This window comes from Lissotriton vulgaris, chromosome 7, assembly GCF_964263255.1.
Source record: "Lissotriton vulgaris chromosome 7, aLisVul1.2, whole genome shotgun sequence".
In the NCBI taxonomy this organism is placed as follows: Eukaryota; Metazoa; Chordata; class Amphibia; order Caudata; family Salamandridae; genus Lissotriton; species Lissotriton vulgaris.
In genome coordinates, this window is record NC_141695.1 from 1313225962 (window position 1) to 1313253445 (window position 27484).

At 45.5% G+C, this 27484-nt stretch overlaps 1 protein-coding gene across 8 annotated transcripts in view; it reads left to right on the forward strand.

Moving 5' to 3' along the window:
* The window catches only part of LOC147703579 (transmembrane protease serine 9-like), a 913140-nt gene that overhangs the window by 518755 nt on the left and 366901 nt on the right, over nucleotides 1-27484 (forward strand). For all 8 annotated transcript variants that reach the window (XM_086931927.1, XM_086931929.1, XM_086931933.1 and 5 more), the window contains one exon: nucleotides 2320-2349. In XM_086931927.1, the coding sequence (XP_086788053.1) occupies nucleotides 2320-2349 (30 nt within the window). The remainder of the gene's footprint in view (nucleotides 1-2319; nucleotides 2350-27484) is intronic.

Consider the following 27484-nt stretch of genomic DNA (forward strand, 5'->3'; position numbering starts at 1 on the left):
CACATTGCAAGCTAGGTAGATTGGAAAAAACTGGATCTAATAAATGACCTGCGGTATGAGTTGGTCCTGAGTTAATCAGCACACAATTCATAGCTGCTAAATCAGAAGTTAAAGATATGTTAGCGGGGCAGGACAGAACATCAAAATGAATATTTAGGTCACCTAAAATAGTGAAATTAGCTGCACTAAGTAAATGGGGAGTGACCAGGTTAGAAAGAGTAGATGCCCACAAACCAGCAAAGCCGGGTGGACGATAATGTAATATTCCTGAGAAGGTAAACTGAGGGCTAAGGGCAAGTTTAAATAACATAGCCTCACTATCTTTTCAATCAAGTTTTTCAAATTTGCACTTATACACATTTTTTAAATTTATAGCCAACCCACCACTATTTTGCCTTCACGACCTCTTCTAACTATAGAATAGCCAGCAGGAAGTGCAGCCGCTACATCAGGGCCTGAACTTTCATGAAGCCATGTTTCAGTTAAGAAAATGGCGTCAGGATGTTCATTATTTAAGAGATCAAATAGATCAGCTTTATGTTTTGGGTTTTGGGAGTGAACAACAGTTCACACTAAAAAAAAAAAAAAATTCAAACCTTAGGAAAAGTGTTTTGGAAAATACAATTAGTCTCACATCTGTTGGTATGAGAAGGGCTGCTAGAGTCGAACTGACACTTAGTGGTAGGAGGAAGCAATGTGAAGCCACATTTCTTGCAGTTTCCAAGCACATTATCCATAGAAACAGGGAACAACAAAGTACACTCTGTATGAGAGTCAGCCCGCAAATCCCCCAGTTGTTTAGATCAATAAGTATAAGGGGCAGGTAGAAGTTGAGCAGGACTTATGGCCCCTGGACCCGTACTGGCGCGGACAGGCGCAGACGGGCTTGCCTTTGGTGCGCCTTCGGGGCCCCATCGGCGCACCCGCTGCGCGTCCGTCCCGAGTCCATTAAATAGATTAATGGGCGTGCGGCCTGCAAGAGGCGTCAATAAACTGGAGTGCTAACCGCTCACGACGCGAGTCTCCAACAGTGGCGTCAGAAGTGTAGGAGCACGGAGTTTAACACACTCCATTCAAGTGTCAAAAATTCTTAAAAGAAAACGCTCAAGTAGCCCCCAAAATCCTCACACTAAATTCAATTCCTATACAGTTAAAATAAGCCAATTTCAGCACACACGTATGCAGGACAAACTGCTAAATGACAGAGGAACTCTATACTTGGTAAAACAGACCAAAAACAGGATAGCTTTACACATTGTGAGTTTCCAAGGGACTAGGGAATCATCTAGGTGGGTTAGTTAAAAAAGAGGCTGTTATAAAGAAGGAGGACAAGAGAGGTAATCTCAGTGAAAAAACGGCCAATCGCCCCCCCACACAGGGCCGGACTGAGAACCAAAACCGGCCCTGGCAAAGTGCTCGGCTACCTCCACCCCCACCCACAGGGAGTTGGAGGTACTACCGAGCTCTTTGCCAGGGCCGGTTTTTGGTCGATTTTGTTACAGGGCTAAAAACGGCCCTGTAACAAAACCGGCCCCCAGGGGCCCAAAACCGGCCTTACCCGTGCGGCACACCGGGGGATTGCCTGGTGCCCTCTATGGCCAATCCAGGCCTGCCTCCAAATGAAAAGTGGATCCTCTGTCTCCGATAGCAGAGGACTGGGTCAGGGTTGCGGCCAGAGTTTGTGGCCACGACAAGATAACTAATACGAATCCCGGCCTATCTATCTGGTCTCCTTTCTTGATTTGTTCTTGATCCTTGGGTGTTGGTCGCTTGTCCCTACGATTACACTGACTCACTGACAAAAGGCGAGGGTCCAGATGGTATGGACCAGAACCAGTGCAGTGACCGCTGGGCAGACAGTTAGACAATGCAGTTTTTTCATTGCTTTGCAGACGCGTCTCAGTGAGATGAGGGAACATTTAAGAAAAAAAAAAGAAATTAGGCAACTCGTAAAGAGGGCCTAGATCTCTATTACCAGGCCTGAAGCACTGATAAAAGTTCGTATTTTACAATTCCGTCATGGACTGTTAATATAATTAGTCTGAATATTACTGCCAGTCATATTTTTAAATAGGTGTATAAAGTCCGAGATCATATATTTTTAAATCAGCTATTTCAATGCCATATTCCCATGGATATTTGTTACGTTTTTTGTTAGTTGCATTATGCTGAGTTAGCAGTAACACATTTTCTGTGTGCTAATGTGGTTGGTGCTCAATAGGGAGTATATAGTATAGGTGTATTGTATAACTGTTCTCTCAATTTAAAGTTCATATGTTTGGTAAATGTATTAAAATATTATTGTTTTCCATCCAACAGGTTATACTGTGAATACAATCCCACCGGGAGGTAACTATATGACATCTCTCCTTTATCCTGACTTGTTTTGTCACTGTGCAGGCTTGTTTGGGCTTGATTTAAAATTGGTGATCTTTTTATGGTGGAGCAGTGTATATTATAGCTGTACCTGTACCAAAGTCTTTACATTTCTGCTTATTAAAGCTTTTTCACAGGTAAAAGTTACAGTTACAAGGATAACACAAAACTCTTGAATGAGATTCTCCCCGTTCTTTCCACTTAACCGAATCCCCCCACTACTATCTCAAATTAATCAGTCTCTCGTGTCAACCTATTGTCCACGCATTAAAGTTCACCCCCTTTTGTGTGGTAGGTGTTTGTCTCCAGGGGAGTGTAGAGGTTGTGGTATCTGACTGTTTGCATGATTAATCAGTGTTATGCAGTGGGGTTCTGTAGGAGGGGTTCCTGTAGTTGTTTACATTTATAGGGGCTAATAAGGCCGGAGTACATTCAACCCCGGTTTGTTGCTAGGTTTCCATTTTTTTTCATAATTTCTCTGGACTTTAAATGTTTGTGAAGTGTGAATGTCTAACAACAGCGGATATATTCTTATGTTTATTGCCATCCACAGCTGCTCAGCATACATGTACAAAGACCCATAGGAAGACACCAACTGAACCCTACATTCAAGACTAAACATAATACATTCTACAATAGAACACTGAGACAACTAATGAACACATGCCAGTACTAATACATCATTATCAAATATTTTAGGACACCACATATCCCCCTCCCCACAATTAAAAAAATATGCATGCCTCATTACAAATAATAATCAGAATACAAAACTGTACATGTTATGTACATCAAATAAATAATCATTAGGTCTTGTTAGGGAATAAATGAACCGGAACTAGTCAAAGCATAGTCTAACCTCTAATTCTTGATCCTAGCAGGAATTTCTCTTTTTCTATTGCTTCTACGTAGGATAATGTCCTGACTCCTCAATATATCCACCCGGCTTTCGCCACCCTTTTTCACTACTCTTTGACTTTTTTTAACACTTTTTTTATTGTACACCTCTGTCTCACAGGGTTTTTCAAGACAAGACATATTTCATCTTTGACCATTAGCCACTTTCACTGCCTGACCTCTAACTTCAATCATACGGATAGGTTCTCTGAATTTTGAAGCTCCTTTTTGTAATATAACTGGATCATTGGTACAAACGAAATCATTCATGAGAAACTTGCTACTGCCATCACTTCTGTTGCCTCTTAATTAATTTCTTTCTCACACCTCACCAAACTCTGCTTATCACTTGCATTCATGGCCTCATATGAATACTTTTCTACATCACATTTCTGATCAAATGCTTTGACTTTACAGGAGTAAACTCAAACATGAAGTTACTTTTCCTCCTCTTATAAGTTCAAAAGGTACCACTCCTGTCACAGAATGCTGTGTGGTCCTGTATGCCCATGATAGTAACTTGATGGCAGTTTCACAGTTGACTCTAGATTTGATGGCACTCTGTATGCATTCTACCAGTACACAGTTGAACCTCTCAACGTTACCATTGGCAGGGGGTGTGATATGTGATATAAATGTGTGCACCAATGTGTTATAGCTAAACTGTTCAAAAACTCTGTTGTGCTAGAAGACGTGAATTGAACACCTTGGTCAGTAAGCAATTCATTAAGTACGCCTTACAAGTTAAATACTTCCTGAAAAAAAAACAAATCGCTGCTTTAGTGTTTAGCTCAGACACCCCTTTAACTTCCACCCACCTGAAAAGACGATCCACCAGCACAATAAAATAATTCATGTTGTTGGGCTAAACATGAAATGTGCCTAAAAAATCCACTGCAACCCTTTGCCACACTTTACCCAGACATTTGACTGGAATAAGTGGGAGTGTTGAAGTAAGTAGACGTTTAGCATTGTAACAAAACTCTATACACTCTTTCAAAACGGGAAACAACCTATACAACGCAACTTTTACAACACACTACCATTACAAAACTTTTACAACGCAACATCCATTACAACGCATGCCATTACAACTCAGTCATTACAACGCATACCATTACAATGCATACCATTACAATGCATAGTACACTTACACTATCCAATACTTACCCTACTGTTGCACCCCCTGGAGTTAGAATAGTAATTTTTACCCCTACACTATCCAAAACTTACCCTACTGTTGCACCTCCTGGAGTTAGAATAGTAATTTCTACCCCTACACTATCCAATACTTACCCTACTGTTGAACCCCCCCCCCTGGAGTTAGAATAGTAAATTTTACCCCTGCACTATCCAATACTTACCATACATGCGATTTGATGGTATGCGTTGTAATGGTATGGGTTGTAAAGGTAGTGTGCGTTGTAATGGAATGTTTTCTAAAGGTAGTTTTGTGAAATGCGTTGTAATGGCATGCGTTGTAATGGAATGCGTTGTAATGGATGTTGCATTGTAAAAGTTTTGTTGTAATGGCATGCGTTGTAAAGGTATGCGTTGTAACGACATACATCCTTCAAAACTATATCCACCTCCCGATCCATACCAAGCTGCCAATAATCATGCCTACCCTGCGTTTGGTAGCAGTTACCCCAATGACTAGAATGGGCAGATTCCAATATTCTTCATTTGAAACAATCTAGAGTAATCAATTTGTCTCCTGTCATTAATAAACTACTCTCATTAAAGAACTCATCTGCTACTTTGCAAAATGACTGCAATGAACAATCCAAAGACCTTTATTTAGACCACCCTGAAGTCACCATTATCACAACCTGATACAAAACATTCGACCTTTGATGGCCTTATACCATTCATTCATACCCTGACATATGATACAATGTTCCACAGTAGTGAGAATGTGTTCTTCAATCTCCTCTTATACTATTTCCTCACAAACCTCTTCAGAAACTACAATTCTTGACAAAAAATCTGCCCTGATGTTCCTTCCACCTGCGATGTGAACAATTGTGAAATTAAATTCCAGCAGCTTAGTTGCTACTCTGGCTAGTCTTGCAGTTATTTTCTTTATCTTGTTACTTGAAATGAAATCTACCAATGGTTGGTGGTCAGTTCCTAGGCAAAATTTTCTTTCAATAAATATGACTTCAACTTTACTATTCTCCAAACAGAAGGTTGCATTTCCTTCTCTATGTCAGAATACCTTGTATCAACATCTTTCATCCTTCTTGAGGCAAACCGAATAGTGAACTCTTTTCGACCCTGAATCTGTGACAGCACAGCTACCAGGCCATATGTACTAGCATCCTCAGTCACGAATGTAGCACAACCTTCAATATTAGCTCATAAAGCAGGCGCCTCATCTACACATCGCTTAATAAGCCCAAAGTTATTCTGACAGGTGGAAGTCCTCACAAATTCTGTTCATTCTAAAGCATTCTGTAAGTTCTGAAAAATGTATAATGGACTTTGAGTAAAACTCACATGAGCCCAAAAATGAGTGTAACTGTTCCTTGTCAAAGGGGTGAGGTGCTTTCACAATTTCATATACAATACTTGGTTTGGGTTTGACGCCTTCACCAGACAACACATGCCCCAGACAGTGAATTTCATTCACACCAAAAATGTATTTACCCTCTCTAGGGGTGACACCATTGGTCTGTAACACTGAAAGCATCTTTTATGCTGCTTTATCTTGTGCTTCTTGTCTAATGACGTATGAAAATATCATCCTGAAATACACCATTATTATTCATGCCCGTAAACAGTCTAGACATAATCTTCTGGTACACGGAAGCTGCTGTAGCCATTCTAACTAGCATACAGCAAAACTGAAACGTACCATCAGGTGTTATAAAAGAAGTGAGATGATGTGCTTGTTCATCTAGCAATACTTGACGATAAGCTGCACGAAGATATAGTTTAGTAAACCACTTGAACTGACCAACCTGTGTAATGAGATCTTCCATTCTCAGCAGAGGAAAATTCTCAACCCATATAGCCTTGTTGAGAGATTTAAAATCTACACAGAAATGCAGATCTGCTGACCCTGATGTACTAATATAACACTATCAACTATTCTTGGACACCACAGTAGTGCTTCCCAATGTTCACTTATTGGGTATTTCTGAACCTGTACCATTAGTGGACACTTTCCTCCATATTCTCTCCGTTCCCTGACTTGAGAAGACAGGGGTGTGATAAACCTGAAACACCCCACCTGCAGAGTAGGTGGAGACGCTTCACACCAAGTAGTGCATTACTAGCAGAGGACCTTGGTGAGGGCTGGATGTAAATCAAAGACTAATTTAAATCAATTACAGAAGGCAGAAAAAGGAATGAAGATTTTGTGAAGCAGCACTTAACTTATGGGAGTAGAATATTGATGTCCTGTATGTAGAGGAAGACATATTTTATTTTTGGTATTAACACTGGGTGTGTTTAGTCTAGGGGTTTACATGACCTAAAAATACATGCTGTTGGTCACGAATGTTGGAGGAACAAAACATTTGCCAGATGGGTAATCGGGCCTAGGAGAATAAAGTTAAAGAGACTTCTATTATGGCCCATTCATTTCAGATGCACTGAGGAATGAATTGATCGAACTGTGTAATTTTCAACTCCTATCAGAACACCTGAATTTGGAGTTCTGAGGGAGGTTTCTGTCCAGAGTCTAGAAGGGTTGACTGAAAGTTGCTTGCAGATATATATATATATATATATATATATATATATATATATATATATATATATATATATATATATATATATATATATATATATATATATATATATATATATATATATATATATATTTTTTTTTTAAAACCTTTATTATGTAAAGAATGATACAGTTACAGACCTACAACCACGGAGGCTGGTCAGTCAAACACAACAACGGCAACATCATAGTACACAGCTCTTCAGCCGACAACCCGGGGGTCCGGCAGTGATATTTTGTGATGATGTAGAAGCAGGTGGTATAACTAGGAGCAGTGAAAGGTTTCACATTTTTTCTTTTATATAAATAAAACCACAAACAAAACACAGAAAAGATCGAGGCATTGCTATGTAAAAACTGGCTGTCCCTCACGGCAGTGGGAGATGGGTGAAAAACGTGCTACAATATAAGAGAGGAGAAATATCGGGGAGGGTAGGGGGGGACCTGGGAGAAAAACAGTGCAGTGTAGTCAACAAAAAACTGAATACAGGGAACGCTCGGTCAAGGGAGAAGAAGCGGATCCGGAAGGTCGGTGAATGGGGGGGGTGCAAATCTCTCCACGGTATGCGTTCCATTGACCCCAGATCCTACCCCATTTCTTGGGTCTGCCGCAAGAACCATATACAGTTTTCTCTCTAAACATAGACCAGTCCATATTTTCTTTCCACGTTAGGAGCGTTGGCGGCCTTGGGGAACCCCATAACTGGGCTATGTCCCGTTTAGCAACCATATTACCCAATGTGACCCATTGAGTTTGAGCAACAGTACAGTCATTCGGTTCCCAGACATTCAACAGACAAGGTCTGGCCTCAGGCACCAACACAACCCCCGTCACCTCACCCATAACCGCATGCACTCGGCGCCAAAACGTTGCCACCTCCGGACATTCCCAGAAGATATACAAAAAAGTAGCCAGCATAACACATCCGCGCCTACACAATCCATCCACAGAAAAACCCATATGTATCAGTCGTGGGCCCGTGACATATACCCGATGCAGTATTTTGAGTTGCACCAACCTAAGACGTGCCGGAATCGCTACCTCTTTAGGGGAAGATATCGCCGCCTGCCAGTCTTCATCGTCCAGTTCTAACACATCACTGGTCCAAGCGTTCTGCAGTTGCAGAAGGAGATCCGAGCGATCGTTGATCAATTTCTTATAAATAAGAGATATGGTGCTGTCGGGGACGTATCCATCAAGCACTCTATCCTCAAGAGGGGAGGAATCCGGGATAGTAGTGTCAGCCGGGAAAACCGAGTTAATCGCATGGCTAACTTGGAGATAACGATAATATTCCCTGTCACTCAGTTTATATTCCTGCTGGAGTACCTCAAAGGTCTTAACTTTGCCCTTGGCCCAGAGGTCGCCCACCCTGCTGATACCGATGACATCCCATCTGTCAAAACCCTTCGACGTCCACAGTCCACCTAGTGCTTCCGAAGCGTACAATGGGGTTGATTTCGTCAATTTATCCGTCCATCCCGTGGCGGCGGTCGCGAATCCCCAGACTCGCACCGCCACTGCAGTAGGGCCTGTGAGGTGTTTCCGGTCGGCTCTAGAATAGAGCGCTCGATTATAATCCCCCCCTGGGAGTTGCCATCTGTCCATCTCAAACGCGGGGTTCGGGTCAGGGCCGTACATAGCGTGGTTCACAGCACTCAACTGGGAAGCCCAGTAGTAACGCTTGATGTCAGGCAACGCGATACCTCCATCGTACCATGGCAAAGTCAATTTCGCCAGTGCGATACGTGATCGCCCACCCCATACCAACCGCCTCTGCAAGCCTTCGATCTCTCGGAAATAGCTGGCAGGTACCAAATCAAGTGTGTTTTGAATGGCATACAAGAAGTGGGGGAGAGACATAATTTTGAACAGGGCCGCCCTTCCCAAGGGGGAGAGTAGCAAGCCGCACCATGCCGCAACATCCGACCGAAGCCGGGAAAGCGGAGGTAACAAATTCCGTTCATAGCGGGTTTTGGAATCCAGTGAAATGTAGATCCCCAAATATTTAAAGCCATCCCTAGAGACCGGTATCGGACAATTGCGAGGAAGAAGAGGCTCATCGTCCGTGAGTGGATAAATACAGGACTTGGCCCAGTTAATGACGAGACCGGAATTTCTCCCAAAGGAGCGTAACACATCGAACAGGACGCCCAATGACTTAGGAGGAGAGGTAAGATACAACAAGATATCATCGGCATAGAGTGATATCCGGTCCTCGAAGTCAGGCAACCATCGGATGCCCTTAAGCGATGGTTCCCACCGCAACCATGCGGCCAGGGGCTCAAGGCAAGCGCAAAGAGGAGCGGTGACAAAGGGCACCTCTGTCTCGTTCCCCGTCCGAGGGTGAAGGGCTCCGAAGCCCTACCATTAACCACCACCTGTGCCAGCGGCTGCTCATACAAAAGTCTAATCCACCCAATAAATTTAGGGCCGAAACCAAACTTAGCAAGTGCAGCCCACAAATATGGCCACTCAACCGTGTCAAAGGCCATCGAGGCATCAAGAGAAACCAAAATGGCCGGCTCTCGAAGAGACCCCGCCCTTGCTTGGACGCCATGGAGGCAACGTAGATTGAGCGCAGTATTACGGTGGGGTATAAATCCAGATTGGTCCAGATGGATCAAGTCTGCAATCACCGTAACCAGTCGATTTGCCAGAAGTTTAGCGAGAATTTTGGGCTCAACGTTCAAGGGCGAAATCGGCCGATACGATGAGCAATGATCACGGGGCTTGCAATCTTTATGGATGACCACAATGGATGCCAATCTCTGATCTCGAGGAAGAGATCCGAGATCTTGCGATTACAGGAACATCCGACGAAGATACGGCGCCATTTTGTCGGGGCAGAGTTTGTACAGTTCCACCGGTATCCCATTTGGGCCCGAGGCCTTCCCGGAGCGAAGTGAACTGACAGCGAGCGCTACTTCGTCAGTGGAGAAAGCCGCCTCCATAAGCTCCTTGTCCGAATCCGACAGGCCAAGAAGGGCGATATCTCGAAGCAAAAGATGCGAATCCTCTTCCGGCCTATCAGAGACCGGTGCATAAACCGCCTGAAAGGGCTGGGCAAATGCTTGGACTATATCAATCGGGTCCACGACACGCTCACCATCCATACGCTCAACAACAGGCAGTTCAATCTATCCTTTTTGTCCAGCCATGCAATCAACTTTCCCGCCTTATCACCAACATCATACAAATGCCCCTGTTGCTCACGGTGCATCGCCTTGGCCGCATCAGTGACCAGCGCCTTATAATCAGATTGTTTCAGGGCCAGAGAATGCACCACCTCCAGAGTGACCCCGGACTCCATCCGCCCCTCCAAGTCAGTGATCTCATTCTCCAGCTCTACCACAACGGCATTCTTACGCCTCCTTTCGCTGGCAATGAGGGACAGGGCTTGACCACGAATTACTGGTTTATAGGCCTCCCACAATGTAACCGGGGAGGATACCGATCCCTCATTCTCAGCGAAGTAGTAATCCATACATTTCACTACCTCTGACCTGATCTTAGGGTTACGGAGGTGCCGGGGGTTGATCGGAGCGATTCGGCCCTCGGCACCCAGTTACATGTCGACTGTAAGCCAAAGCGGAGAGTGATCAGATACCCCCCTGGCCAAATGCCTAACCTCCCACACAGAGACCATCTGTACTGCTGGCATAAGAATCTAATCTAATCTCGATAGACTCCCGTGTGCACCTGAGTGGAAAGTATATTGGAGCTGACCAGGGTGTCTCCAACAGTCAACTAGCCCGAGCGTATCCAGGAGCTTCCCGAGCCAGAGCCGGGACGCAGGCAGAGATCTGGGGGGGCTACGATCCTCATCCCCACTAACTACAGAGTTAGAATCGCCACCCACTACCAGTATGCCGTCAGGAAGCCCCAGGATCACATCACCCAAATCAGCAAATGTGGTAGACTGCAGGCCAGGGGGTACATACACAGACAAAATGGAAACCGTTTTCCCCTCCCATCGACCCGTAATAGCCACGTAGTGGCCCCTATCGTCCAACACTACGTCATCTATCTCCAAGGGGAGGGAAGTTTGTACCAAGACCCCCACCCCTCTCGAACCAGATGTGAACCCTGAGTGTGCCACCATACGGTAGCCACGTCTGTTTAGTGCGCGGCATGCATTTCCAACCAAGTGCGTCTCTGGAGCAAAATCACATCTGGGGCACAGCGTTTCAAATATTGCATTACAATACCCCGCTTTATTCTATCTCCGAGACCATTAACGTTCCAACTCAGCATCCTAAGCCCCCCCCCCCCATCCCGGCACTGAGCACCCAGCCCCCCTCGCCCGGGAGGAAGCACACAGAATAAACAACAGGATATAAAGTAGCCTCAAATGAAACAAAAAGGAAAAGACCCCCCCACCACCCCCACAGAACCCTGAAAAACACCCCCCCCCACCCTGCACCCCTGCATTAGACCAGAAAGCCACCCCAACTTGCAGTGTGCCTGTCGCCCCATTAAACTAACCTACAAGAAGAGGGAGAAAGCCCCCAGAGGAGGAAGAGGAGGCCCGATTCCCCCCACCCCCGGGTACCCACATTATAAAGCAAGTCTATTAAAAAGCCGCTGCTAGAAGTCCAAAGTAACCAGTTTGCCGTTACAGACTCACTACTCCTGTTCAGCCAGGCCACCCTCGGCACCTCTCGAGCTCTCGCCGCTCGTGCGATTTGATGGTAATGTGTCCAACCAGTCACTGGCCACTTCAGGGCGATCGAAGAAAAATGCCCGCTCCTCATACTCGATCCTCAGTCGGGTTGGAAAAAGCATGGCATAGTTCAGGCCCATATCTCTAAGCCGTCTCTTTACCCCGGTGAAACCCATGCATTGTTTCTGCACTGCCTGGGGGAAGTCTGGATAGAAACTGACCGAGGCATTGTCAAATTTGGTGGGACCCGTGGTTCGTGAAGCTTGCAGGATAGCGTCCCGGTCCCGGAAATTAAAAATCCTGGTGATGATAGGTCTTGGTGCGGCCCCCAACCTCAGCACCTCTCGAGCTCTCGCCGCTCGTGCAATTTGATGGTAATGTGTCCAACCAGTCACTGGCCACTTCAGGGCGATCGAAGAAAAATGCCCGCTCCTCATACTCAATCCTCAGTCGGGCTGGAAAAAGCATGGCATATTTCAGGCCCATATCTCTAAGCCGTCTCTTCACCCCGGTGAAACCCATGCGTTGTTTCTGCCCCGCCTGGGTGAAGTCTGGATAGAAACTGACCGAGGCATTGTCAAATTTGGTGGGACCCGTGGTTCGTGAAGCTTGCAGGATAGCGTCCCGGAAATTAAAAATCCTGGCGATGATAGGTCTTGGTGCGGCCCCCAGCTTGGGCTTTCCACCGGGAACTCTATGTGCTCACTCCACAGTAAAAAAGTTGCTGAGGCCCTTAGGTGCAAGATGTTTAAGGGCCAGATCCTCCACCAGAAGGTCCGTTGAGACGTCCGCATAGTTCCCCGGAACCCCCACGATGCGGACGTTGTTGCGCCTGGCCCGGCTCTCGAAATCCTCCAGCCGGCGTGCAAGCTGGTCGTTGGAGGTATGGAGAGTGCGATCCTCAGCCTGGAGGTCCGAGACATCAGTGGTCAAGCTCGCAGTTTTAATGTCCAGAGACTTGACCCGTTTATTCGTCTTACCCAGGTCCGCCCTAATGAGGTTAACCTTGATCGCCACTGTGTCAATCTTTGCAGCAAGAGTTTCATATTGTTGGCCCATAGCCGTCCAAACACTAGTACTGGCGCCCATGATGTCCTTTAGTGTCGGCTCCTCCGAGGAAGGAGTACCATCTCCAGTCCCTTCAAGAGCCTTGCTCGCTCCCCCCGGGGACCCTTTCGGGCGGGTGTAGAGCTCTATAGTCTGGGTTTGAATAACACCCACACGATGCGTGCCCTTGGTGTTCCGCTTCTCGGCATCCGCCTTCTCCGCCATAGAGAGCTTTGAACTCCCACGGAGTCGTTGTGATCTGGTCAAAATGATCCCGTTCTCGATGGACCCCAAGGGCAAGCGGGCCAGGAACCAGAGCAAACGTAGGAGCCGTAGTTAGGACGAGAAGGCAAATGGGGCAGCTGTAGAGCGTCGTCAACAATGGCCCAAAACTAAACCGAAAGTACCGCAGGGGCTGTGGGCGTGCCAAACTGGCCGTTGTTGTTGAGTTGCCACCTGGGTACCTCGGGGACTCAAGTCCGGGGATGGTCCACGATATAGGCCGCAGACTGCAGGATGCAGCAAGTCCGGTTTTCGGCGTCCGATTTAAGTTCCGAAAAAGTCCTCAGAATCAGCAGGGCATAGTCAACAAGTACCCGTCGTTCAAATCAGGATTTGTGGCAGGATAAATGCAGGAGGCGAAGAGGGTCTCAGGAGCCCTGTGCTCACGCGTCCATCTTGGATCCGTGCGAAGCTCCTCCTGCAGATATATTCTTGATAACATTTCTGGATTTCAGAGCTCAACTAGAATTTCATTGTTTTCAGCAGTCTGAGATAAGGAGGTTTTACGCTTTAAGGTGGAGCCAGCAAGGAAATGTCAGGGTGATAGTGATGTTAATTGCCATCAGCTAGTGATTAGATGGACGTCTACTAATGAGTGTTGGATGGGCCTGAGAGTAGGGAATTTCCCCCAACCAAAGTGAGAAACTACGAAGGCCTGTGCCTTACCTGGAAGTAAGAAGCAGGTAAATGGATTGTGATCCTGATTCCAGGTATTGTGGGAGCTTTAATGGGCAAGTTCTTTGAAAGCCATTTACAATAGCATGTGGAAACTAAGGTAATTGGTGCATTTAGTTAGTGAGTGTGACAAGCAAAGAAGTTTCCAGTATAAGTCAGTACAACTTATTAGTACAACTTATTAGATCTCATGGCATTAATGATGAGGACACACTCTGTCAGAGTGAATTTAAAGTCTGCATCTGACTTTTGAGATTGTATAAGAGCCCTTGATCCAGGTGCCGTGAGGGAAATGGCCAGAAAGCAACAAAAGGCGCCCTTGGACCCAACGCTGTTTTTTCAGGGAATGGCTGAACACATGGACTACCGGCCCCAGACATCCTTGTGCCGGCACCACCACTGGCGTGCACATCCTGCACCCGGAAGCACGATGAGAGGTGCGGCAGGCTCCAGAGGTGCGGGAAGCCCATGATTCAGATGCCGTGAGGGAAATGGCCAGAAAGCAGAAACAGGCGCCATTAGTCCTAATGCCATGAGGGGAACATCTGAACACCTGGACTACTGGCCCCAGACATCTTTGCGCCGGCACCACCACTGATGTGCACATCCCGCACCCAAAAGCACGATAAGAGTTGCAGCTCGCGCGCGGGTGCACCCGGGCAAAGCCGGTGCGCCCTTCCGCGGCTGGTCGAGGATGGGCTGGGCCCCCTCTCTTTGCTTTGCTCCTTCCCATTTATTTAACCTTCAAGGTCCCCGGACGGACTGTTCTGTCATGGCCGCATCAAACCAGAACCAAAGAAAAACGAAGGTTAGGACATCTACGGCCATAGCGAGGGCAACCCTGAGACCAAATTGCAAGTGACTCCAGTCTTTTGTTTCTTCCTCTAGCCGCATTAGTTTTTAACTATATCTGTCTGATTCTCCTGGCACACAAGCGTGGGGGGGCACTAATCTGTCCAGTCTAGTTATATCTAGAGTGTTTCCCCGTATTGTATTCAGTTAAATCTGCTGGCATGGGGAAGCAGACAACAATTGCTCTATGTCATGCACCCCTGCGGCTTGTACCTCCCCTCTTTACCGCAGACATCTATTGACAGAATGCTCCAAAGGGCAATAGACGTTGTGGCCAATGAGATTGAACTCACTGAACGCAGCTTATCATTAACCCCGGACCTCCCACAGATTAGCACAATCACGGACTCCCTATCACACAAAATGGCATCGATCAATCCTCTGAAACAGTTCAAATGACCTTGACTCCAGGGTTAGACACTGGCTTGACCCCCCAAAGTGGTCACCAGAAGGAGGGGAGCTACAAAGGGTTCAGCTAAGCCCATCCACTCAAGGGTGCCTAGCAAAAGATGACCAAAGATGGTTTGCGGTGTACTCAGGAGACGGGTCAGACCCGACAGCGCAGGAGGAGGAACCACAACTTACGGATTCCAGCATGGGTAGCTCCCATGCTGGAATAATTACGAGGCCAAATTCGAGACATTATGAGAGAGGAACTTGCCCAGGTATCTGCCCAATTGGATCTAATCTCCACCACATGCACTTGTACTGCTGGGACAGCATCTATTCCCCCTACATCGGCAAGAGAGATTAGCAAAGTGACTGTAGACCCAGCTGAATCTGGAACAACTGAGATAAGAGAGAAGCCAATTACTCCTAGCGGGGATTCAAATGCCATCCAGGAGGTTCAAAGTATACAGTGTGAGAAGGATCATAAAGTAAGGGGTAGTGCACCAGTAAATGAGGGTACCACTGGGTCTTTTTATGATAAAGGGGGGACGAAGAAACTGAGAGGCAGGGCAGGGATGGACCTGCCAACAATAAACCTCCCGCAGGCCTCAGTTCTATATGTTATCGTTCTCTCTGGAGTTCCACCTCTCAAAGAAGGCCAGAGTGAACCCCATTTTGAGTTAAATACCAAATGTTTACACCTGTTTGCTAGACATAGCCAATTTAACTTTGTTAATGCTTGTGAAATACTATTGACACACAGAGTGGGTTGGGTGGGAAACGGACCTAAAGATGTCAAGGGGGACTGTGTTATAGTCAATTTTAGAAACCCCACTATTGTGCAGAATCTTTTACATTTCAGCCATTGTTTTCCACTTATTGGTTCTGCTATTAGACTGTCCCCGCTCACCCATTTCTATGCTTCAGCAACCTCTCATGATGACAGAGAAGACCTTGGATCGAGACATAACACTTGGCGTCAGACTCAGATAATGACAGGGCAAGTCCCCCTCATGTCCAAGTATTTTCCCATAATGACAGGGATGACCCCCGAGCTAGACATAACACATGGTGCCTGACTTGGATTACGAAAGGCCAGGGTCCCCCTCAAATGCAACCTCATGTCTTTCACTTGCCCCTGGCGAACAGATCTTGGGCCTTAGAAGAGGTTGACTGACTTTCGGCCAAGTGGCCATCTTGGTCCTCTTATGCGAGGGAACATCTATTGGAAAGGGCCATGGACCCCAATTAAAAGCCACCTAGTCCCTTAGAAATTGCCCTTACCACGATTACTGAAAATACTCACACTGGGGTAATAGCCGTCTTTGAACCTCCCATGAATACAACTACTATTGTTAGCCTTAAACCTTTTATCATCATTAAGGACTCACAACCCAGTACTATTACACACTCACTAGCCCCGATTTATTTACATGGGAACAGGAAAAAATTGGCAACGTAGATACGGGGGTAGACACCATGCTAACCTCTGATTCCCAGTACAAGTTTCAAGTAAAAACCATAGGTACTGCAGTGACGCCAGACACTGCAGTTCATTCAAAGACTCAAGCACAGGGGGACCCTATCGTCATTTGTAGTACAGTGAATGATCTTAAGATTATATTGTGGAACGTGCCAGGCATCAAAAACAGTCTCACAAATAATGCTTCAGTAGTGCTGGGTGGCGATATAAACTGCCAATTTGAACCACTGAAAGACCTAACGTAACAGAGGAGGATGAGTTATGGGCTATCCCGAGACTAATATTCCCCCTAGCAGGGCCTGGACACCACTGGCATGCCAAATCAAGGCGTTTACCGTAAAGTTTTCTTTGCAAACCTGTAATGGTTGCTTTGGCTCAGACTCCCCTGAGAACCATCAAACAATAGGCGGAAAGATAGGTGGGCCTGGGTGGAAAAATCACACAGAAAAATGGCTCTCTTATTGGACACCATTATTCCCAACATTGAGGCCCTATCAGAGATAGTGAAGTCTGGAGATCTTGCTGCGTCTTTAGATGAGGTTGAAATGATCAATGATTCTACAACCACAAAGCTGGAAGAGATGTTTTGGACATTGTGTACCAGGGGTCGTGGGAGAGCGCCAAGGCAATCTTGGGTAAACAACGATTGCCTGGTGGTCAAAAAGGCATAAATAGAAGCCATAAAAACAAAGTGCAATACCACAGTAAAAGCAGCCAGACAATCTTACAAATCCAGTATTGCAGCTGCCAAATCCTCGTGGGAAATAGATCAGTGGGACAGCTTGAAATCAGCTCTGGAATCTAAAGACATGAAATCATTCAGGGGCATTGTAACCACTGGTAGTAACAAAGGCCAATCGGCCCTCGAGCCAAATATTGCGGCTGACTGTTGGAGAGAGTACTTTTTAGCCCTCTACGCCTCAGTATATGATACAGAGAGAAGTCAGACTCTAGAAACCCCGACTCCCATGGGGTCTGAGATAGCAACTCCTGAGATATCCCTGACAGAAGTCCGTAAAGCCCTAAATAAAATAGTACCTGGCAAGGCAGCTTGCTTGGACAAGCTTATAGGGGATCTCTATCGGGCTGAACCTAAGATCTGGGGCCCTTACTTTTGGGTGATCTTCAACGCCATCTTGCAGTGAATAGCTTTTCCCACAACTTAGTTAGGTGCTGAGATCATCCCGGTATACAAGAATGGAACTTCTCTGTCACCGGCAAATTATAGACTGATCAGCTTGACCGATGTCTCACAGAAAATCTTTGCCAGGATCTTTTTAGATCATCTGCAATCTTGGCTGGAAGAACAAAATATCCTTACCCCCTTGCAGGCTAGTTTTAGGGAAAAAACATCAACAATTGATCAGATTTTCAGGCTCCAGCTTCTTTTTTGGGTCTTTGTTGACCTGAAGAGTGCTTTTGACTTGGTACCCAGAGATGCTTTATGGAGGGTCTTAAGCAAGCCGGGACTTCCCCCTTACCTTTAAAATATACAGAGAAGGCTACATACTGGAAATTAGGATAAATGGGGAACTAACGCAGCCCATCCCTGTAAATAGGGGAGTTAGACAGGGATGTGTGATTGCCCCCACCTTGTTCTGCATATACCTCAATGGTTTGATTGATGCGCTGAGTTTGCAAGGACACAGACGCTCCTTAAACTGTGCAAAAGCGATTTCCTGACATTATGTTTGCAGACAAACCCCTCCTCCTCTCTAAGCCCACAATAGGTATTCAAAGCATTTTAGATGGGTTTTGTGAGTATTGTAGGACCAGGGGATTAGAGATCAATTTGTTAACAAAACAAAATGTATGATCTTGTTAACAAAACAAAATGTATGATCTTCAACCCTAGCAAATCAAAACGCCCTAACCCGCACATGACCGGTATCCCTCTGGAACAGGTCTCAGTATTCGATTACTTGGGTCTAACTGTTACTGAAAATATGACCTGGCGGGCTCAAATTAGCAAGTCTATTCTCAAACTGACACAAACTACAGGTGGCCTGGCTAAGTTCATCAGAAAAACATTACACAAACCAGTGAGTCCAGTCATGAAGATATATAAAACCCAGGTTAGGAGTGCTGCCCCATATGGGTCTGAACTCTGGGGGCACTCTAACCATAGGCCTCTGGTCATCACAGAGAACGACTTCCTTAGACAACTATTCGGATTACTGATAAGCTCCCCCTTGGTTCTACTGCATATGGACCTATGGGGTGGAACCTATTGTTGAGGAAATTGGCTGCAGGCCTTTACCCTTTTGATGGAACCTCTGGGTAACACCTGAACTGTCAGAGTATAGATTAGAGCTACTGTAAATCCTGAGACTCCCCAGCTCAGGAAAGTTGCCTTAGCTTCTATTTATCAGGGAGGGCCTTTATGAAATCGGCCTAAAAGAACTATGGGACAACCCTGACATAGCTTGTATGAGAACATCACGTAAAGTATTAAGCACTAGCTACTAGGGCACTTTTGCCACAAAACTCCATGCAGATCCTGCTCACGGCTCCCTTACATCACTCTTCCTGGAAGTAAAACACACTTGAAGGTTGGAGGCATGTCTTGGCGTAAGACGCCCAGCATCAGCCAGAAAATTATATGTACAGTTTCATCACGGATGTCTCCTCCTGCGTGCTTTTACATGCAAATGGTCGGGTGGTAATCCAAGTGGGTGTCCAGCCTGAAACATGTGCGCCAAGTCAGAGCTTCATGTGTTCATTTTTTGCCCTGGATACCACTTAAGGAGATAAAGATGCTTGGTCCATTTATTTAAAACCCTAGGCACAACCCATTGCATGGGAGCATTTAGAATTTTAAAATACAACACCCATTCCGATATAGTCTTCGCGGTTTCAGGTTTTTTAAACTCCATGTGGTGGGTTAGGAGAAACGTACTCAATATGCCAAACCAAGGACCCAATTGTGACTGACTTTCCTACCATAATTTTAACCTAAAAAGTATTACCTCAGATGAATTGTTTTATCGCTTTTTTAAAAACCTTTTTTAATCATGTTTAACCTGTTTGTACATATATGTGCTTGTAATTTTATGGTTAATAACCAACATAAATAAATATTGGACTGGACTGGTATAATAGCAGGAAGGATTTCAAATGCTTGTTATTGCCTGTTGACAAAATCGAGAGTCAGAGTTGCATATTATTAGAATTAGAGTGTTTCAATGTCTTACTTTGCAAGCAGGCTGCATGGAGCTAGTCGAGATAACGCAGGACCCGAAGCATCCTGTGGAAGGGGAGAGCCTCTTGTGATGGAAAAATAGGGATCAGGTATTCTTAATTGTACTAATTGTCTACTGGAAAGGAAGGAGTTAAACCACTGCAGGCAATGGTAGATGTAGCCACTGCAAACTGATCACTGAATAACTGGACAGCGGTTGCCTGTGCACTGCAGTAAGGTCTGAAACATTGATTGGAGTAGTTTGTGATGTAGATTTGAAGTTGACTTACTATTGTACTTTCTGTTACAACAAGTTTACAGATCATTCTACAAGATTTACGTTCATGAATCACATCTTGAATGCGCACTGACATGAAAATGAAAGGCACTCTTTGGGTAGCTTGCACTAAAATTACATAACAGAAGGTAGGATACAAGATTCTCAAACTACTACAGAAGCATTAACATCCCATTAGCAAGTAAGCATGTGCAGCTGAAAAAATGTGTTCAAAGTAAGTATATCCTCCATAACACCATGAAATCAAAGCACATTGGGTCTTTTCTAGGGATGACACTTATTACCTTCAATGAAGATATTCGAGCAATAGCAAATAGCTTTCCTGACTTTCAAGCACAAACAGCTCAGTAGTAAACATGTCATGTCTGATCTTTCCATTACGTCCGGTATGGCAGAATCCACCGGGGCCTGAATCTTTTGTCTTCCGAATATATTCGGGGTGAGGCATGTTACCATACATGAACCAGAGACCACCAAAGTGCCATAGAGGAGGAAGTCAGGTGGGCTTAGGCATAAAAATGCCCCCCAGAATGCCTACCACAACCAGGAAGTAACTTTGGGGTGGGCGTACCTATGGAAATGCTGCCCCAAACTCCTCCACCCTGATAAGAGGTTCAAAACATCCCACTTGCTTTCAAGGAAACCAGATTAAGTAAGATCCAAGCTAAATGGAACTCATTCATCTGGGCTTCAAAGGGCATAAGGATTGCATGGAAGAAGCTCGGGAGAAGGAAAGGCAAAGGAGGGCTATGTGCTCCAGATCTGAGAATATATGCCTGGTCACTATTAATTAAGGCGGGAATAAGGCTATTTGATTCCCCAGCAGGGACGGAAACAGACTTTATGTTTCAGACTATGGTATCTGAGATCCAGGGAGGCACTCAAGGATTTTTGTTTAAGTTTGGTGACTCGCGTTTTTTTAAGAAGGTGCGTTTAAAGGTCCTTAGAGATATGGCATATGTGTGGGCCAGAGTAAGAAGGGTGCTAAATATCTCATATTATTCTGCGATGGCTCCAATTTGGGACTCACCAGGTGCTCCAGAGTGGACTAAAGATTCATTGACCATTCCATTTCGGATAGCAAATATTAAATCTTGGGGCCAATTAATGCCGGAAGGGGCCCTCTTGAGCTGAGAGGAGATTTCTAATCTTACGGATAATAACCTAAATTTAAATATCTACAAATCAGAAGTTGGACCCAGGCCATGACAGTGGTAATCGGCACTACTTCAGCTCTGGAGAAACTCTTATTGAAGAAAACAAGAAAAATAAAAACATCAGTGCTTTACTGGACAATTCTGGAAGGAGAAGATGGAGAGTTTTGTCTTCCGGTATAACTTTGGAGGGATCAAGTTCCGGATGTTGACTTGCAGAACTTATGGCAAGTATCCTTTGACTTACTACATGTTACAGTATCACCTGCCAATTTAAAGCAAAATCATTTGTTTTCTCTCCATAGAGTATATTGGTCTCCGGCCAAGTTGGCTAAATTTTCTAAGGGGCCTATTCCATGCTGTCCAAAGTGTAACCAGGAAAAGGCAGACGACCTTCAAATGTGTTTAACTTGCCCAGCGCTAATGAATTTTTGGTCTGAAATAGAAGAAGGTATGAAAGTGCTCTTCAATTATGATATACAGGTTAGTGTATCATTAGTTTTCTTTGGAATTGTTTCTAATTATGAGGAATTTCCTCAAGACATTAACAAATTATCTCTTTATTTAATTATTCTAGCTCGTAGAGAAATATGTAAACTTTGGGTGAGTGCTACTGCACCGCTATATCTAGATTGGATCAGAGCAATCAGGCATACACTCCGATTGGATAAGGTAGCTTGGAAGAGAAGGAAGCATTTTTGGATTCCATGTATTAATTGGCTGGATAGGTTGTGAACGGTTTTGTCCAATGATTATGCCTTTTTCCAGAGTGGGTCACCCTAAGATCAGTTCAAGGGCCTGGAAAGTTGGAAGAACTGAATTGAATCTACACTTTGCAGGACCGTGAGGTACGCATTGGGTGTCTGCAGAAAGAGCATCCATAAAGATCTTCAGAGCTTAAGCAGGGGTCCCCCTGCTACAGTGCAGGGGGTGGCTGGAACAACTTACTCGGAGAATATCTTTTTTGGCGTATGAGGACAAAAAAAAAAAAGAGGTGCAGGGCAAAAGGAAAACAGAGGCAGTGTTTGCGGGGTCCGGGAATGCATCGCTAAGCCCCAGCCTACTAACTTGTTGTGCTGTAATAGATATGGACAAGCTCATTTAAGGGTTTTTTTCACAGCACTGAGAACTGAATTGATATATGAGGCTTTACAGGTAACAAGAAAACAGAAGTTGAATTCTCCAAGGGAAATTACTAATATTTTTACCCAAATTTTGGATGTTAGATATGTAGGTAAATTCCAAATACCGAAATCTTAATACCGAATTTTACCGATTCGGTATTAAGAATTCGGTATTTCCGATGTACGTAAAAATTCGGTAATATTTACAGAATCAGTAAAAATCGGAAAAAAATCACTGAATCCTCAATACCGATCAGTATTTCTGAATCTGTATTACCGATTCGGTAAATATTACCGAATCGGTAAATACTAATCGGAAATTCAAAACACCAGCAATTGAGGAATCAGCCAATCCTGTGCTTCCACCACCCCTCCCAACCAGGAAGTACCCACACCAATGCAGGTGCACTCGATCAGAACCTTCTGGAGAGGCTGGAAGAACAGAGGAGAACAAATGAGCCACTGGGTGAACTTTTCCTGAAAAACATGCACAATGGCTAGCCAGGACACAGAAAGAGAAGGAGGTGAAAGGAAGAGGAAGCTGAAATTCAGCAAAATGGCGCTGCAGGTGCTGGTTGAGGAGGAGGTAAAACAACTTACCAAGTTGTTTGGGAAGCAGTCCCTGCAAGTGGCTGATTCAGAAAAAAGGGAGATCTGGCTGGGAATTCAGGCACAGGTGAATGCCATAGGAGTGACCCCCCGGCACATTGAAGTGCTTAAGAAAAGGTGGTATGACATCAAGAGCATCACAAAAAGAAGATGGCAGAGAACAAAAAACAAGCCAGCCAGACAGGAGGAGGAAGGAACAGGGCACCTGCCCTGACTGCACTTGAGCAGCTTGTGGAGTCCACCATAGAGCTAGAAACTGTCTGTGGAATCGGGGATGCAGATATCTCAGCCAGAGCTGATACCAAATAAGGTAAGAAGCCTGCACAGCAATGTGCACCCCTTCCCTATCCCAATTCCACAATTAGGCTTTGTGAATCCCACTCCAGTACAGGTTTTTGTAAAGACCAGCAATGCATTATGGGAGATGTAGTCAGTGAAACACCTATCATGACAGTAATCACACTGAACAACAAGGCATGTGACACACATCAGTGATAAGTAAGCAGAGGACATTGAGATAGTGTGCCAGAAATGTACATTTATTATAGCTATGCAGGACTGCCGGACTACTGAGCTAATGTACAATTTCTGTCGACAGGCGAGACATCGCGCAGTTCTTCTCAAGACAAGGCAGGAAGGGCACACCGGAAGTAAAGAGCAGAGGAGGCCGGTGCAAGTGCAGGGCACACCACACCACCACCACCGGCCTCACCACCACTGCCAGCGTCACCACTACTGCTAGCATCACCAGCAGCAACACCACCTGAAGTGGTTAGACCCAGGAGGCATGCTGTTGCCACACTCCAGGAGATGGGGTTGTCCTTAGAAGACCCCGGGGGTGAAATATCTGCTGTGCCAGTGGATAGCAGTAATGCTGGGTCACAGTCCAAATCAGAGAGAGCAGACACAGGTGCCAGACGCCGCAGGGATTGGGAACCCAGTCCACCATTTCAGGGGGATGATCATGGTGTCTTCGCAGGGCTGGAGGCAAATATTGTCAAGGTGCAGCGCCTACAAGGGAAGGCAATTCAGTCGGTACAGCGGCAAATGAAACACCTCAACAACAACATGGTGAACATTGAGAAGGGCATCAGCACTATGACCTTCACACTGGCTGAGGGCATGAGGGAGGTGTCTGAGGATGTGAGGGACATGTCCCAGTCAGTCATGCTGCTGTGCAGCAAACTTGATGAGGACAGGATGGCACGGCGCAGGGAGAGGCTGTTGTACCAAAAATTCTATAATGGAGCCATACTCACCAATAGCCCACAAACCTTATTTACAAGTAACGAGTCAGTCGGCAATGGAGAAGGTTCAATCGTTTATTTTGCAAAATAGGCCCTACGCAGTGGAGTCTCAGTCTACACAACCCTCGGAGGTGCGCAGAGAAGACTGACGACTACAAGCAATACAAAGCATATATACTTTTCGCACACAATATGATATCACCTAACATGGAAAAGTACTACTTGTCAGAGAGCCAGCAGGAAAACCCATATACGGCATAATAGATTGCTAGTAGCTGAGGCTAAGCTATTCCGGGGGCAGGTCAGTAAGGTGCCTCCCTTTCTATCTGGGAATGGGGATTGACAGGGACGGGGCCTGCAAGAATGTGCGCATCCTACAAGAAGAACAGATGTGACAAACTAACGATCTATGTTGAGCCTGGGCCACTATCCTAGGTTTCCATGCAGAGGTACATCACGTGTTTTCACAAAAGCCTAAGTGAACATGGGGAAACGAAACAAAGATGGCGTCGGTTATACCAGTAGGCCTGACCGAGCATAAAAATGAATATCTCCCACGTCTACATGTCTGGGATTACCTCCAACACTACAATAGTATATTTATATTAGACACATCAGGCCAACATCACCTATATCGAATTTATATCTCATCAAGGCAGAAAATTGAAAACCATACTAAAGCAGTGAACCGCCTCTCAAAAGCCACTTCTCTGCTTTGCAGGCACTCCGTGACCATGCAGGAAGGGATGGCGCACTGCAGCCATGATGTCTCTAGGGGCTTTGTGAAGGTAATGACTGCACTTGAAGTGCTGCTCAAAAGTCAGGCTGCCAATACTGATGCAGTGGTTTTGAGGAAGAGTGAGGCGACGACCAGTCACAGTAGCATCACGCCCCCTGTGATTGAGACCCGGAGGAGCAGTAGACGGCATGGGACTCGGACTGGATCCACAGCCAGTGAGGACAGTGTGCTGATGGCATCCAGCAGTGTTGTGCGTAGCCGCAGACGCTAATGCAGCCCACACTTCCTGAACAGAATTGGGTGAAGTAATCCATGACTTCCTATCAGGGTTGTCACAAGTTTGACTGGCACGTTTTGCCCTTTGTGTAGTGGCGTAGTGCCCAGAAATTAAAACTACGTAATTTACATACAACAACCGGCTGTGTCTCCTTACTCACTCGGAAATAGTTGTGTGTGATCTCTGCTCGTCTTTGTCTCCCATCTGCTGCTGGCGCCACTCCTGCTGCATTGGGCTCTGGCTCAGAAAATTCATCATCATCATTCTGAGTCAGTCAGTTCAACTTCTGTACCTTTCTTAGTGGCAAGGTTGTGCAGCGTAGCACAAGTTGCAATGATTTTGCAGCAGATGATGGGTGTTTACTGACGTGCGCCTCCGCTTTTGTGGAGGCAGCGGAACCTGCTTTTCAAGAGTCCAAACGTGCGCTCCACAACGTTGCATGTTGATTTGTGTGACACATTGTATCGTCTCTCACTCGGGGTTGATGGGTTTAGGCAGAGAGTGAGGATAAATGACCGCAGAGCATAGGCGCTATTACCTAGGTGAGAAAGGGACTGCCATTAATTACATGCACCAACACTTTCATCATCAGTATCCATCAGGGTGTGTCACAGTGATTTACCTAGGAGGTATCCTTCTCCAAATTCTCCCGCAGCCAGGTGTGTGTAGATCCCACTGTTCTAGAAGATGATTGAGTTGTGGGTGCTCCCTGGAAATTTCCCCGCGTTGTCGGGGATTATGTTGGCAGCATCGCAGATTACCTACACATTTATGGAGTGGGTGGATTTTCCGTTTCTGTAGATATACTCAGTGGCTGCAGGTGGGCAGATTGGAATGTGTGTCCCATCAATGCACCCTATGACATGCAGGAACTGTGCCATTTGGTAAAAGTCTGTCTTGGTTCTCAGCAGTTTCGCCTGTGTGTTTGGGAAGCTTATGTAGTTATGCATTATCTGCATCATGGCATCCAGGAACTTGTTAAAGAAACGGGACAGGCAACTCTGTGACACCCCACCTACCGCAGCTATCACCCCCTGGTAACTGCCAGATGCAAGTAGGTGTAGGCTACAGAGCACCTGCACATGTGGTTGTATGGCGTGCACCCTTGGTGTTGGATGCTCTAGGAGTGGGTGTAGGTCCCTTATCAGGTCCAGGATGGTTTGGGGGTGTAGCATGTACCTTTCATGGATCTCAGCCTCAGTCAGTTGGAAGAGTGTGATGCGCTGTCTGTAAACGTGCTCCTCCCATCTCCAGATCCTCACTCCTGCTGCCTGTAGCCGTAGCCGCCTTGCAATTACATAGAAGGCCGCCATAATGATCACACTGTTGCATTTTGGGACTGTTTAAATACATTGCACCTGATTACCACCTGCTTTCAGTCAGTGTTAATTACGACTCCTAAATACCGAATTATTTGCAATTCGGTATTACAGATTTTTCCTTCATCTCTTTTCTCATTTTTACCATTTCTTATTTACTGAATTGGTATTTTGGGTGTTCAGTAATTCTGATTCGGTAAATTAGAAATTGGTAACAAGGAATCGGTATTTACCAATTCCTTATCACCGATTCCTTCCCTACATCGCGTATGCCTATTTACCGGTCGGTAACGGTGAAATTTACCAAATTTCACCATTACCGACCGGTATTGGGCCACCTACTTAGTCCCCAATAATGCACAGCACTTAACTCGTGTGAGTCATAAAAACCCAGAGTAGATCGTCTTCAAAGACACTGTGGTTTTGGACAGTCTTGCTTCCAGTTGCGCCTTCTAGTGAGATGGAGACCTCTGGTTATCACATTAGTATTGACACAAAAAGATAACATTTGCAGGTTGTTCTCATTGAAGCCATGTGTAGAGCAATAGCATAAGTTACTTAGGAGGTGATTCATAAATGGGTAGATGGCCCATCGTTGTGCCAGAGGGATGGATTAAATTACCCTGTCCTCCTGGTGGAGGGACCACTGGCCACATGTATAAATGACTGTCAACAGGTGGTCAATTAGACTGCATTGGCAGTAACCACTGTCAAGGCTGTTCCTGCCTCTGCATTTTGATGTTTAAACAGTTTTCTTTTTATTTTTCTAAAAGAATATCCCAAAGCAGGATGATTCATGACAAGTAGGACACGGCAAAGTACATCATCCACACAGTAACCTGTAACAAGATTCTTTCTGGTGCATTTTTTTTACCTCAGATGCCTAAATGCCCTCCCATCTCACATTTCTCTTTTAACAACTAAAGAGTTCCAAAGTTCATGATCGCACACTCTTGCCAACTGTTGTTCGCTCGCCACATGTGAGGGCGCAGTAGGTTGAAGGCAACTGTGGCTCCACTATATACTTCCGGGGCAGTAGGGGGTCAAAGTGGAGCCTCATTGTGACATATTAGTGTGCTGCAGCAATACTACAACTTTCTCTGGATCTATTGTGGTGCCTGGGCTATA